The 15,990-nt window shown below is 48.5% G+C and overlaps 1 protein-coding gene across 1 annotated transcript; it reads right to left on the minus strand.

Annotated features, from left to right (window-relative positions):
• Window positions 1-11,330: 11,330 nt before the first annotated feature.
• Window positions 11,331-11,759, minus strand: LOC141040978 (uncharacterized). The gene has a single exon (XM_073507088.1). The coding sequence runs from the start codon at window positions 11,757-11,759 to the stop codon at window positions 11,331-11,333; it is 429 nt and encodes a 142-aa protein (XP_073363189.1).
• Window positions 11,760-15,990: the final 4,231 nt, after the last annotated feature.

A 15,990-nucleotide genomic window follows, 5' to 3' on the forward strand; every position in this document is an offset into this window, starting at 1 on the left:
TTTAGATTCATCCAAGTACCTACAAGGGTTAGATAGCATGCAAGGGTACAAATGTATCCAAGACATATGATCGTCATCATAAGAGAAAAAGTCAAGGATTAGTCATAGGCTCATGCTTGCATGTATCCAAATGGAGTTACTACTCCAAGTTTGAAGCATCAATGATGTTCAATTCACTTGTCAAACGGCAAAAGACTTTCTCATCAAGCGGTTTGATGAATATATCTGCCAATTGCTTATCGGTACGAACATGCTTAAGATCAATGTCCCCTTTAGCAACATGATCTAGAATGAAATGATGACGAACTTCTATATGCTTAGTTCGAGAATGTTGCACGGGATTGTGAGCAATCTTAATAGCACTCTCATTGTCACAAAGCAATGGAACATGTTTCACATTGACCCCATAATCATTAAGAGTTTGGGTCATCCAAAGTAATTGAGCACAACATGAACCGGCGGCAATGTATTCCGCTTCGGCAGTGGATAAGGATACCGAGTTTTGTTTCTTGGAGGACCAAGACACAAGAGATCTACCAAGAAATTGACAAGTACCGGAAGTGGACTTTCTATAAACCTTGTCTCCGACATAGTCTGAATCAGAATAGCCAAAAAGATCAAAAGAGGACCTCTTAGGATACCAAATGCCAAAATTTGGTGTATGTATTAAGTATCTCACTATCCTTTTCACAGCCTTAAGATGACATTCTTTGGGGGCCGCTTGATATCGCGCACACGTGCACACACTTAGCATAATATCGGGACGGGAGGCACATAGATATAACAATGAACCAATCATAGAGCGGTAAACCTTTTGGTCAACCGATTTGCCATCCTTGGTCAAGTCAAGATGTCCACTAGTAGGCATGGGAGTTTTCATACCTTTGCTTTCTTGCATGTTGAACTTCTTGAATAAGTCCTTGGTGTACCTTGTTTGAGAAACAAAGGTGCCCTCCTTAGTTTGCTTGATTTGTAAACCAAGAAAGAACTTGAGTTCACTCATCATAGACATCTCGAACTTCTGAGACATTAGCTTCCCAAACATTTCACTAAAATGAGGGTTAGTAGAACCAAATATGCTATCATCAACATAAATTTGGCACACAAATAATTCACCATTAACCCTTTTAGTAAAAAGAGTAGAATCTATTTTTCCAATCTCAAATTCTTTTTCAATAAGGAACTTGGTCGAGCATTTATACCACGCTCTAGGAGCTTGTTTAAGACCATAAAGAGCTTTGTGAAGTTTGTAAACATGATCGGGTCTCTTAGGATTGACAAAGCCGGGAGGTTGTTTAACATAAACTTCCTCCTCAATTTCACCATTTAGAAAAGCACTTTTAATGTCCATTTGGTACAAGATGATATCATGGTGATTAGCATAGGCAAGTAAGATGCGGATGGACTCAAGTCTAGCAACGGGGGCATATGTCTCACCGTAGTCCATACCTTCGCCTTGAGTGTAGCCTTGGGAAACGAGACGTGCTTTGTTGCGAACGACTTGACCATCTTCGTCTTGCTTGTTGCGAAACACCCATTTGGTACCGATGATGTTGTGGTTGTTGTCGGGCTTCTCGACCAATGTCCACACTTGATTTCTCTCGAAGTTGTGTAGCTCTTCATGCATATCATTTATCCAATCTGGATCTTCCAATGCTTCTTCAACCTTCATAGGTTCAATGCTAGAGATGAATGAATAATGTTCACAAAAGTTAGCCAAACGAGTTTTAGAGTGAGTGATTCTCCCGGTTTGGATATCATTGAAGATTTGTTTGACGGGATGGTCTGCTGAGACTCTTGCTCGAACTCGTGAGAGCTTTTGCTTGGGTCGGGGTGGAACATCTTCATCATCTTGTTCTTCGTCTTGGACTTCTTCATTGTTGGCATTGTCGTTCTCTTGTCATGGTGGAGAAGGAGGTTGATGAGGTTCATCTTGCTGTACTTCCTCATTTTCTTCATCTTGATGCGTCCCACTTGTGGATGCTTCCGTGTCAACTCTTGGTTCACCTTGTTGTGAGGTAGAAGCTTCCATTTGGACGGACGAGGAACTCTCCTTCACCTCCATTGGACAAATCTTGCCAATATACAAGTCTTGGATTGCTTCCGACGGGTCTTTGTCTCCTACATCAATTGGCAATTGCTCTACTTGCGAGCCATTAGATTCATCAAACTTCACATCTACCATCTCTTCAACGTTTGGGGTGAAATTCTTGTAGACATGGTAAGTGTGAGAGTTTGAGCCATAACCAAGTAGGAAACCCTCATGAGATTTAGGAGCAAATTCAGAACGACGATGCTTATCAAGAATGTAACACTTTGAGCCAAATACTCGAAAGTATCCAACTTGGGGTTTGTTACCGGTGAGGAGCTCGTATGCCATCTTGCCGAGTAGCTTGTGAAGATACAAGTGATTTGTTGCATGACAAGCCGTCTCAACCGCTTCCGCCCAAAAGTGTTTTGGAGTCTTGTACTCATCAAGCATCGTTCTTGCCATCTCAATAAGAGTTCAGTTCTTCCTCTCAACAACTCCATTTTGTTGAGGTGTGTATGTAGCCGAGAACTCGTGTGAAATCCCCTCTTTGTCAAGAAAGGTATCCACATTTGCGTTCTTGAACTCCGTTCCGTTGTCGCTGGGAACCTTCTTGATCTTCACTTCAAATTGATTTTCGGCCTTCCTAGTGAAGCTCTTGAAGATCTTTTGAACCTGTGATTTATCATCAAGAAAGAACAGCCACATAAATCTTGAAAAATCATTGACTATAACTAGACCAAATGAGTTTCCACCGAGACTCTTGTAGGCATTGGGACAAAAAAAGATCCATATGGAGTAGCTCAAGCGGTCTTCTCGTGGTCATGATGTTCTTCACGGGGTGACTTCCTCCTACTTGTTTTCCTGCTTGACAAGCACTGCACAATCTATCCTTGTCAAATATAACATCTTTCACTCCAAGTATATGATTACCTTTAATAAGCTTATCAAGATTTCGCATGCCCGCATGACCTAACCTTCTATGCCACAACCAACCTTTTGAAGATTTAGCAATAAAGCAAGTTCTAGGTTGAGCCTTTTTAGTGAAGTCAACAATGTAAAGGTCACCTCTACGTATACCGGTAAAGACCATTTTATGATTATCTCTACGAAACACTTGGCAATCTAATTCAGTAAATAGGACATTGAAACCAAAGTCAGTAAGTCTAGATATGGAAAGTATATTGTAGCCAAGAGATTCAACAAGCATAACATTTTGTATGGAGCTATCATGTGAGATGGCCACCTTACCAAGGCCAAGCACCTTACCCTTTGAGTTATCAACAAAGGTGACATACTTCTGAGGGCCGCCGTTTTCAGCAAGCTCACGAAACATATCCTTATCTCCGGTCATATGATCAGTACATCCACTATCAGGACCCATTCCTTTCCTCCAGCCATGTAGCCACGAAGATTAGCCATAAGACCAAAGTGTCTCATAGACTCATAGAGATCAAAGTCACTATCATCATCCTCGTCATAGTATCCATGTTCAACATCGTCTTGTGATGGATCAATTCCTAGAGAGAGTGATTCATTAGATAAATGATCATCACAATAATCATCTTTATGAATTCTAATGACTTCGGAGATGATATTACTAATGATTCCAACATCTCCTTTGGCACGCATGAGATTAGTAAGTTCAAAAAGACAATCACCAAACCTAGGATCATTGGAATTCATCTTACTCAAGGCAATAGACTTATGAAGGATCTCATCTAAGTTTTGCAAGGAATAGTTTGGAAATCGTTCCTCAAGAAATCTCCATATAGTGTAGGCACAATCAAGAGTAGGTAAGCCAGCAATGAAAATTTTGGGCAATCCTCTAATGATAAGATTGATAGTTCTAAGATTGCGAATCATGTCAAGATCCTCATTGGGAGTGGGATGCAAAGGATAAGGATCACTAGGGGTAATACAAGGACTAGTAATGTACTTGTTCAAGTGATATTCATTGAAAATCTCAAGCATCTCAATTTTTCACTCATGAAAGTACTCTCCATCAAGTATAGGCACTCTATGTCTAAGACTCCCCAACGTAGACATATCCATCTTCCTCCAAAGGTGTTTAAACCAAAGCAATGAGGACCAACACTCTGGTACCAATTGAAAGGATCGAGAAGAGGTGTCTAGAGGGGGGTGAATAGACTCTAATCTAGAAAAGTTCCAGTTTTTTATTTCCTCAAGTTCAGGTAGAGTTTTAGCACAAGTTTAAACATTCACAATACATATCAAGCAAGCATGACAAGAGTATATGAGCAGCGGAAATTAAAGCATGCACTTTGCAAGAATGTAAAGGGTTGGGATTGGAGTGTGCAAACGCAATTGAAGACACGGAGATTTTTGGCGTGGTTCTGATAGGTGGTGCTATCGTACATCCACGTTGATGGAGACTTCAACCCACGAAGGGTAACGGTTGCGCGAGTCCACGGAGGGCTCCACCCACAAAGGGTCCACGAAGAAGCAACCTTGTCTATCCCACCATGGCCATCGCCCACGAAGGTCTTGCCTCACTAGGGTAGATCTTCACGAAGTAGGCGATCTCCTTGCCTGTACAAACTCCTTGGTTCAACTCCACAATCTTGACGGAGGCTCCCAAGTGACACCTAACCAATCTAGGAGACACCACTCTCCAAAAGGTAATAGATGGTGTGTTGATGATGAACTCCTTGCTCTTGTGCTTCAAATGATAGTCTCCCCAACACTCAACTCTCTCTCATAGATTTGGATTTGGTGGAAAGATGATTTGAGTGGAAAGCAAGTTGGAGAAGGCTAGAGATCAAGATTCATATGGTTGGAATGGAATATCTTGACCTCAACACATGAGTAGGTGGTTCTCTCTCAGAAAATGTATGACAGAAGTGTAGGCATGTTCTGATGGCTCTCCTCACGAGTGAAGAGTGGGTGGAGGGGTATTTATAGCCTCCACACAAAATCTAACCGTTACACAAAAATCACCAAACTCGGTGGGACCGAATAATGAAACTCGGTCAGACCGATTTAGTTCAAAATGTGAACGTTAGGCTTTTTGGTGGGACCGATATCATGAACTCGGTGGAACCGATGTGCTAGGGTTAGGGTAAAACCTCATCTCAGTTTGACCGATTACACAAACTCGGTGGGACCGATTTTGGTAAAGAGCTAACCAGAGAGTTGGTCAAGCAAACTCGGTGAGACCGATTACAAATCTCGGTGGGACCAAAATAAATGCAACATGCACCAGAGAGTTTGCAAGCCTATCTCGGTGAGACCGGGATCCCATCAGTAAGACTGGATTGATTAGGGTTTGTGGCAGTGGCTATGTCAAATGAACTCAGTGGCGCTAGATAGAAAGTTTCGGTGGGGCCGAGTTTGACTTTAGGTTTGGGACATATGTGGATATGAGAAAGTGGTTGAGGGTTTTGGAGCATATCACTAAGCAGTTTGAGCAAGCAAGCCATTAAGCAACACCTCATCCCCTTTTAATAGTATTGGCTTTCCTATGGACTCAATGTGATCTTGGATCACTAAAAGTAAACTGTAGAGTCTTGAGCTTTTGAGCTTGAGCCAATCCTTTGTCCTTAGCATTTTGAAGGGGTTCCACATCCTCTTGTCCATGCCACTCCATCTGTTGATCTTGTTTGAAATACACTAGATGAAAACATTAGTCCAACAAGAGATATGTTGACATTGATTACCAAAACCACCCAGGGAGCACTTGTGCTTTCAGGTGGCGGGTCATCAGCAGCAGCCTCAGGAGTTTGATGAGAAGCTTCAGATATGGTTTGTTTCTCCGGCTCAGTAACCTTGGGGTCTTCGGCCAGCTTGTTCATCTTCAATTTCTTACTGGGTTTGGCTATACCGCTGAAAGTAAGACATATGAAGATGTTAATATATCAGTTTGTAAATTGTTAGAAGACAAAGAGGTTAAATGTTCTCACCCAGGAGCAACTTTGAAGAGAGGAATCTGAGTCCCAGTAGAGTCGTCGGAGGAGGAGTGAGAGGTTCCCTGATAATTTGAGTCGGAAGGATTAACCGGTTGACGGATAAGACTCGCCTTTGGAAAAGAGAAGTTTGAGTTCTGAGAAACCTCTGCTCAGCGTTTGCGAGGGGACGGCGTATTGGGTAAGCCGGCATGAAGGTCCCCCCTCCGCTGTTCCGGGTTGTACATCGAGCTTCATGCTGTTGTTTCTTCAAAACAAGGTTTGGATCCAAGTAAGCTAAAGGGTGAGAAAACCTTACTTTCTGGGTCATGTGCCAAACTTTCTGTCTTGGCAAAGGCTCTGAGTCGGAGGAAATAATAGTTACCTCTACAGCATCAGCCTGGCTGGTCTCTGCGTCATCCTGAGAGGGGTCAGCGTCAATAAGATGCACAAAATAGGAGCCAAGGGAATCAAGTTCTACCTCCGACTCATCATCCAGAGTAAACTGGTCTGTTGCATCTGTTTTCTTCTTCGTGGTTTCTTGGGAGCTTTGGTTTTTCCCCTGGCCTTTTTGGCCGGCTTATCTTGAAGCTTCTTGTTCCAAAAGGGAGAGTCGGTATGAAAAAAAAGATAATAAGGCAAGTGCAGCATATGAGAATAATTATTAAAGTACAAAGGGTTTCAAATACTTACATCTGGAGCCGGGTTAAGGACGCAGAAGGGGTTCAACCCTGTCTTGCTGCAGTTTTCTAGAGACTCGCCGAGCAAGGACTTGGTCATTTCATTGATATCCTTGTCTTCAAGGCGTGTTGAATTAAACGGCAGGGGATCTTTGACATCACCCGTATGCGTGCACATTAAACCGGGGCGGCGGCTCAAGGGCATAATCCTCAAAGCGACCCAGCATCGGACCTGGTCAATACCGGTCAGGCCGTTTGCCATCAAGGCCCTTATCTTAGTAAAAGTGGGTCCATATTTGGCTCGTTCGACAGAACTGATCCGGTCTGGAGTGGGTGCCTGGGGTTGAGCCGGTGAATACGAAAACCCGACAGAGGATTTTCACCCGTCGGAGAGGTGTCTTGGCAATAAAACCAAGTTTTGTTCCAGTCTTTGGGGTGACTGGGAAGTGCAGCTGCAGGAAAGACGGCACCTCTTCGCCTCTGGATAGGAATTCTAGCAAGTTCAAGGCTAGGCCCGTCTGTCATCTCTGTTTGGCGGTTCAAGTAGTAATACTCTCCGAAGAGGTCAACATTGGGCTCCTCTTCAAGATATACTTCACAAAAGACTTGAAAATTACAAATATTGGAAACTGAATTGGGTCTGATATCTTGAGGGTGAAGCTGATAGAAATTCAGGACGCCATAGAAGAACTTTGAGCCAGGCGGTGAGAAGCCTCGGAGCATATGATCAGAGAAAACTATAACTTCTCCTTCCTTTGGTTGAGGTGGAACCTCAGCCCCTGGAACCCCCCAATGGATGACATCTTTATATGGCAAGACGCCCATGTTAACAAACTCTTGGAGAGATTGTTCCGTGACCATGGAGACAACCCAGTTGCAGGAGGTGACGGTCTTAGTCATTTTGATCGGGTGAAAACCTAGAAAGGAAATCATGGCGAGTCAAATTTATGATGATGAGCCGCCCGATCATTGAGCAAAATGAAGTTATCATGCTAAATTGGTTAGTTGCAAGGGTTGGTGAGTCGCCTAATGGTTATAGAAAATAAAATAACATGGTTAAACTGGCGAGGAACGAGCCGGATCATGTCAAGATTGGATAAGGACTGGCGGTTTAAATGAACTAATAAAGCTGGATGGTATTTGGCGGGTTACAAGGTATCATTTGACCCGCCCATACAATAGTGGACAAGTGGATGGTTACAGATCTGAGAATGGAGTGAACTTTCACTAAGTGTTAGGCAAACAAGTTTCACAAACCCAGCCTATGATTTTGGATCTAAGGTTGTTCAAAAAACAGGTGGAAATTATTAAACCTAATATGCAGAGGATGAACTACTGTGTTGAGGTTGAATCTAAAACAAAGGGAACTCGTCCATAAATACAGGTGGATATTGCCAACTGATATCACACAACTCCTGTGCTGTTTGGGGATTGAACGAAGCCTAAGTGAAGCAACTATGATGAACTTCGATGAACGCCGACGAACTTGCGGAAAAACTGCAGAAACCCTAATGCAGATTGGAGGAAAAAGGAGGTGGGTACCTGAAGATGTTGTTGAACAACGGAGGGGCGCCGCCGATTTCTGGTTGGGGACAGGTTGATGCATTCGATGGAGGCGGCGGAGCTCCGGAGGCGTTGGACGTCCCGAGGAAGAAGAAGAGGCGGAGGTAGGGGTAAAAAGTGAAGAAGAGGATCCCTTGTCCCTATTTATAAGGAGGTGAAAAGATGTCCTGCGTGGAAATCGAGGAGGCAAAATGATTATGTTAAACGATGCGGGTGCCTTGATTCTCGGAAGGTCCATTAAGATAAAGATCCATTGAGTTATCCTGGGCTTTGTGTGGAATCAATGCACATGATGTCATGGCGGGTTACATATTTCTACTTATGTGAGGTCATGGCGGGTTATAATGGTCTGATGAAATTCGACACTGACACATTCTGCTAAGTTAAATAGTGGAGATTGATATGAACAATCAAATCAACCTAGGGCCAAATGTTGGGGATATAGCTCCTAGGTGTGACCCGCCCAGGAGGGGTCGGGTTATGCCGTTGGTGGCTTAACATGAAGAAGGTCCAAGGAGGCCCAAGGAGAAGTACGAAGACAGTGGCTCATGGAGGCAGGCATCGTAAAGGCCCAAGACCTGGGCCTATGAACCATTGTATGAAGACTTGTTCTGTAAGGCATGATTAGTTAGAAACCAAGTCGGTTACATTGAGTGAGGGTCGGGACTATGTAAGCCTCCGGGTCTCCACCTGTGCATATAAAGGTGAGACCCGGCGGCGGGGTAACTAAAGAAACAAGCAATCGAGAACTAGGTCAAGCGTATTCGCTCCCTTGTAATCAAAACTCAAGCAATAGAACTAGAAGCATGATGTAGGCCTTTACCTCGTTGTGAGGGGCTGAACCTGGGTAAACTCTCTGTGTCCTTTGTCCTGTTCAACCCCTTCAAGCTAACCTAGTTGCGATGCCTCCACATCTAAGTCCTTTCATTAGTGCATCTGCTGTGACAAATCCACGATAGAGATTGTGAGGGAAAGAGTGCTCGAGAGGTGCTGAGAAAAGCTCATCCGCCGCCCGTAGGATGCACCTCACGAGGGGTGCTCGCTCGTGAAGCCCCAGAGCGTACTTGGTAGAAATGGTGTGACAGGCTACCTTGTGAGGCAGCGCCAGTGAGGCCTCCATGGAGGAGTGTTCGAGAGGCCTCCCGTGGAGGAGAGCTCATGAGGCTTCCCGTGCCCTGCATCAGGGAGATTGCCAACAAGTTTTGCAAGTAATGCAGCAGAGCACGCTCGTGAGGCCGCTTGTGGGTGTCACGCGAGGAGACAAGAGTACCAAGGACCTTGGTGAGGTGACAAGAGCTCAGTCACTTGGGTTTAGCGGCGCTGCCAGGACCGAGCTAGGCGTAGGCACCGTGTCCAACCCCCGCTCTCATGATACGCACGAGAGAGATCGCAAGCGCGCACGCCTCATGAAGCGAATTTCTGACCAAGCACACATAATACTTAGGAAATAAAATTTTACTGGCGCCTGAAGAGGTCTCATTACACAACCAAAAAGATACCTGTTGTCGTGATGTGCACAGGTCAGCTTGAGGATGCGATGGCCAGGCGACCCCTTAGGTACAGTCCGCCATGTCTGAGCATGGGGCCCCACTAGGTTGTGGGCAGAAGCTCTCGCGGCCAACGGCAACACAGAAAGAGAGGCTCTGGAGCGTCTACAGCTCCACTTCGTTCATGCCCGTCAGGTCACGGGTAGAACTTGCAGAGGTGTTGGATGTTCCATGTGTTTGATATTGGGACACCCTCCTCCGTTTCCAGCCATGTCGCGCCAGGCCAGGAATCGTGCACCACTCTAAACGGGCCTTCCCACATGGGCGAGAGCTTGTGGAGTCCTTTCCTAGAGAGGTTCCTTTGCAGGACAAGATCGCCAGCTTCAAGAGTGTGGGGGCGCATGTTGCAGCTATGGTAGCGACACAACGCTTGCTCATATCTGGTTGCACAGACGGCAGCCTGTAGCATGCTTCCTCGAGGAGGAGCAGATCAGCCTCCCGCAGGCCATCCCGGCGGACCTCAACAAAGGCAAGGACCCGCGGGGACCCATGCTTGAGCTAGGTGGGGAGGACCGCTTCCGCCCCGTAGAGGAGGAAGATGGGTGTTCCACCGGTAGGCTTGGTTGCTGTCATGCGGGTCGACCATAGCACAGACTGGAGCTCGTCGAGCCAGCCTTTGCTATAGGCTATGAGCTTTTTCTTGAATCTTCTCATCTTGATGCCCTTGAGGACCTCAGCATTAGCGCGCTCGGCCTGGGCGTTGCTTTCCGGGTGAGCCACGGAGGCGTAACAGATCTGCGTGCCAATGTTGGCGCAATATGACTTGAAGAAAGTGCTAGTGAACTGCGTGCCGTTGTCGGTGATGATGCGGTTTGGGGCGCTGAAGCGGCACACCAGGCCCTTGATGAACTTGACGGTTGATCCTGACGGAATGGTGCAGACAGGCTCCACCTCCGCCCACTTGGTGAACTTGTCGATGGTAACATAGAGGTAGCGGTAGACGCGAGGCGCGCAACAGAAGGGGCCCAGGATGTCCAGTCCCCAGACCACGAAGGGCCACCAGAGAGGGATGGTCTGGAGCCCTTGCACTGGCTGGTGGATCTGCTTGACATGAAACTGGCAGGCTTCACCAGAATGGACCAACTCTTCAGCGTCATGAAGCACGGTGGGCCCATAGAAACCGCTACGGAAGACCTTGCCGGTGAGGGTGCATGACGAATAGTGGTGGCCGCAGTCTCCTCCATGTATGTCAGCAAGCAGCTCGCGCCGTAGCTCTGCGGAGATGCATCACAGCGCAACTCCATTGGGGTGCTTGCGGTAGAGGTCACCATCCCTCAAGCAGTAAGGCCCGGCCTGGCATGCCACACGCTCTACCTCCGTGTCATCCTCAGGGAGGGCATCTCTCTCCAGGTAAGCCTTGATCTCCGTGGCCCAGCTCTGGGTTTGCGGCTCTAGTGCCAATAGTAGGCGAGCGCCTGAAGGTGGGTCATAGTCTAGTGCGCCTGAGGAGGGTGTGGGTGGGAGTTCCTCATGAGGCATCATGGTGCTGGCTTCGGGAGTTGTCGCGGATGGCCTCAGGAGCCTTTCCTCGAAGATGCCAGGGCTCGCGACGGGACGCCCGCATGGCGATGTCGTCAGTTTCCTCGTTGTCGCTGCGAGGGATGTGCTAGAGCTCCATGTCGAGGAAGAGCTTCTCGAGCTTGCGCACCTCCTCAAGGTAGGCGGCCATGTGCTCGTTCTTCGGCTTGTAGCTCTTCTTGGAGAAGTTGATGAGGAGTTGCGAGTCACCCGTGATGAGGATGCGCTTGATGCCAAGGGCGGTGGCGGCCTTGAGCCCGGCGATGAGGCCCTTGTACTCTGCGATGTTGTTAGAGACCTTATAGTTATGCTTGAAGCAAAGTTGCACATCATAGTACAACTTATCTCCTGTTGGTGAAGTGAGCACGACGCCAGCCCCCGCGCCCTGCCATGAGAACGCACCGTCGAAGTGCACGGTCCAGCCGCCAGGGGCATTCTTCCCAGGCAGAAAGGATTCTTCCTCACGAGGATCATCTTGGTGTGGATCTGTCCATTCCATCATGAAATCCGCCAGCATTATGTGCCCTTGATCGCCCTTCTGGTGAGGAACTCTAGCTCAAAGGTCTGCAACTCGATGCTCCATTCGGCGACGCGACCAGTGGAGTTGGAGCTACGCAGGATCAGCTCCAGCGGGAAGGATGTGACCACCTTGATGGGGTGGCCCTGGAAGTAGTGGCCCGGCTTCCTAGAGCCGATGAAGAGAGTGAAGAGAAGCTTCTATTGCATGGGGTACTGCTCGCGAGCATCTCGCAGCACCGTGCTGACAAAGTAGACATGGTGCTCGACGGGGTGCGCTATTGTAGGAGCCACAACTTGTGCTTAGGGAGGCTCGCAGGACGTCTCGCCAAGGGGTTGCTGAGGCAGGCCCCCGGCAAGCGTCGGCGCGGGCTCCGCAGGCTCGGAGGTGGCCTCAGCAGATGCAGGCGCGGGAGGCTTCTTCTTGGCGTGGATGCGCTCTTCCCGTTCCACCACGAGGGTCGTCCTGGCCGTCTGGGGGTGGCTGCCAAGTACAGGAGCAAGGGCTTGCGAGGCTACGGGGCAACCATGACCTAGGGGCTCGTCAAGTAATTCTTGAGATCCTCAAAGGCCACGGCGTTGGCTGCAGGAGTCCACTTGAAGGGGCCCGATTTCTTCATGAACTTGAAGAATGGCATGGCTCACTTGCCGAACTTGGAGTTGAAGCACCTGAGCGAGGCCATGCACATCCCTCCAAGCGCTGCATTTCCTTGAGGTTCCGCGAGGGCCGCATCTGCTCAATGGCCTTGATCTTCTCGAGGTTGGCTTGATAACCCACAAGTATAGGGGATCACAACAGTTTTCGAGGGTAAAGTATTCAACCCAAATTTATTGATTCGACACAAGGGGAGCCAAAGAATATTCACAAGCATTAGTAGCTGAGTTGTCAATTCAACTACAACTGGAAGACTTAATATCTGCAGCAAGGTGATCAGTAGCAAACTAGTATGGTAGTTTGATAGTAACGGTAACAGTAGCAATAGTAATAGTAGCAAAGACAGTAGCAGATTTGTGGTGATTGGAACAGCAACAACGACAAAAGTATCTTAGTAAAGATCAATATATGAAAAGCGTAGGCATTGGATCAGTGATGGATAATTGCGTTGGATGATATTCATCATGTAGAAGTCATAACTTAGAGCGACACAACATTAGCTTCAACTCATCAATGTAATGTAGGCATGTATTCCGTATATAGTCATACGTGCTTATGGAAAAGAACTTGCATGACATGTTTTGTCCTACCCTCCAGTGGCAGCGGGGTCCATAAGGAAACTAAGAGGTATTAAAGCCTCCTTTTAATAGAGAACTGGAACAAAGCATTAGCACTTGGTGAATACATGAACTCTTCAAACTACGGTAATCACCAGAAAGGATCCCAATTATTGTCACCTTGGGGTATGCGGATCATAACACGTAATAGGTGCATATAACTTGCAAGATAGGATCAAGAACACATATATATCCATGAAAACATAATAGGTTCAGATTTGAAATCATGGCAACCGGGCCCTAGTGACAAGCATTAAGCATAGCAAAGTCATAGCAACATCAATCTTGGAACATAGTGGATACTAGGGATGAAGCCCTAACAAAACTAACTTGATTACATGATAAATCTCATCTAGCCCATCACCGTCCAGCAAGCCTACGAAGGAATTACTTACTCCCGATGGTGAGCATCATGAAAATGGTGATGAAGATGAGTTGGTGATGACGACGGCGATGGATTCCACCCTCCGGAGCCCTGAACGAACTCTAGATCAGCCTTCGCGATGAAGAACAAGAGGTGGCAGCGGCTTCGTATCGTAAAACATGATGAATCCTTCTCCTAGGGCAGCGCTTCTGGTTGGGCTCAGCCGCAAGCACAATGGAGCCCTTGCGCTCGATGTCTCTAATGCCTTGGGCTTGAAGGCTTCAGGCTCCGCGTCAATATTGTTGTGGGCGAAGAGGTGGCCCTCCTCAGCCTTGGCACACCTGTCGGCGAGGTTGAACAACTCGACCACAGAGTCGAGCTCGTCATTAATGGGGGGCTTCTTGATCATCCTAACATTCGCGACGCCTGAGGAGAATGCAGTGATGATCGCGGCATCGAAGGCACGCAGAGTCTTGTTGCGCACCTGGTTGAAGCGCTGGATGTACTTGTGGAGGGTCTCGCCAGGGCGTTGGTGCACGACGCGCAGGTTGTTAAGGGTGTGAGGGTGATCATGCGTGCCCTTGTGGGGATGAACTACCGGCACAGTTCCGACCATGAGTGGATGGAGGCCTCGGGGAGGTTCATCAACCACGATCATGTGACGTCCTTGTGGACCCTGGGGAACCAGTTTGCCATGACCTTGTCGTCAGCTTCCACGGCTTGGATGCTCACGGTGTACAGCTGTAGGAACTCCACAGGGTTGGTGGTACCATCGTAGCGGGGAGGCTTCTCGGGCTTGAACTTCCGGGCCACACCATGCGGCGCAACTCACGGGTGAAGGCAAGGCAACCCCCACTATAGGCGACGCCGATGCCCATGAGGGCGGCACGGTTCTGGCGACCGGCTGCGATGATGTCCTGGATGGTATGGTTCTGGCGATCATGCTTCTTGTCAATGAGGGCGTGTGCGTTGGGCGGCGCACGCTGGATGATCTGGCAACTGGGGTCATCGTCGGGCGATGGGGACGAGCCATGGGACAACTCCGGTGCATGCGCACCACGGCGACGTCCTACGTCTCCATCTGCCAAGGGTGGTGAAGGAGGCGCGTCGCGTCATGCGACGACTGAAGTGGTAGGGGGCAGGAAAGCGCCAAGGTGTCTCTAGTGGCGTTGACTAGCTCGGTGACGTGCGTGAGCCACGCGTCATAGCCGACCTCGGCGGGGCGGTAGCACAGCAGCTCCTGCGCCATGAGCAGGGTGGCCTGAGGGGCCCACGGGTCATGACGGGGGAGCAAAGACATAGTGGCGGTCTAGGCAGGTGCGGCTGCACAGCAGGGTGGAGGGAAGAAGCCTGCTCCTCACCCCCCGCGGGTTCGGTGGCGGAACAAACGCGACACCGACGGATGTCATTGATGATGGGCTCCGCCTGGACTCGGCAGGCCCTGTGCAGGGCGCGCTTGCGTTGCGCGTTGGCCAGTTCTATGTCGAGGCTGAAGGCACAAAACCAAGACCCCTACCTGGCGTGCCAAATGTCGGGGGATTGATTTATGCTATGGGAAATCCTCCAAAACCCTTGTTCGAACTCTGGGGCCCTGGTTTGCGACCTAGGAGCTAGACAACAAGCTTGGCGTGGTTATGGCAAGCGGGGCACGGCAGAGGGACGCAAGGCACGACAGGGACACAGGGAGCTACCCAGCTTTGGGCCACCGTGCGGTGTAAAAGCCCTACTCCTGCTTGGTGTGATTGCTTCTGGAGACAGTGCTCATGAGCTAGAAGGTGAGTCTTAGGGTCAATTCCGCAATCCCCTCCTATGGTGGCAGCACTGCCCTTTTATAGCTGCCTTAGTCCTCTTCCCTCGAAAATAATGGCGGGAATGGTTGCCACACAACGGCATTTCAAAGGGGGACATGCGCCCAGTCTTATCCTGACAAAAGGTGGTCATTGCCTGCTAAAGAAGCTATCCTGATGTGCGGGTGGGCTCGGCGATGATGCTTGCCCTAGCCCGCCAAGCCGTCCTGATCTTCATGCACCGAAGTGGTAAGCTTTGGAGCTTGGTTTGGGGGGGAGGCAGGCGCCGCTGCTCCCTTGTCACCAAAGAAGAAACATACCATGGTCGTGCCTGCTGGCTCAGTCTTCACTAACGTCACCTGGCGCGGGCGCGTCACCCATGTGATGGGCACATGGCCACGCAACTGGTGCTGCGTGGCTTCCCACGCGAAGGGCCTCGGGGGGCCGCCTTGCGAGGGGGGTCCCGTGAGGCCGCTTGCCGCTTGATGTTGTCTTCTGTAGAGTCCCACCTCCTCGCGAGGCATGGTCCTCGTGATGTGTGATACATCTCCAATGTATCAATAATTTTTTATTGTTCCAGGCTATTATATTATCTGTTTTGGATATTTTATATGCATTAATATGCTATTTTATATTATTTTTTGGGACTAACTTATTAACCCAAAGCCCAGGGCCAGTTTCAGTTTTTTCCTTGTTTTTGAGTTTTATAGAAAAGGAATACCAAACGGAGTCCAAACGGAATGAAACTTTTGCGATGATTTTTGTTGGACCAGAAGACACCGAGCAAACTTGGAGTTGAAGGCAAGGGA

The sequence above is a fragment of the Aegilops tauschii genome, chromosome 2, assembly GCF_002575655.3.
Source record: "Aegilops tauschii subsp. strangulata cultivar AL8/78 chromosome 2, Aet v6.0, whole genome shotgun sequence".
Classification (NCBI taxonomy): domain Eukaryota; kingdom Viridiplantae; phylum Streptophyta; class Magnoliopsida; order Poales; family Poaceae; genus Aegilops; species Aegilops tauschii.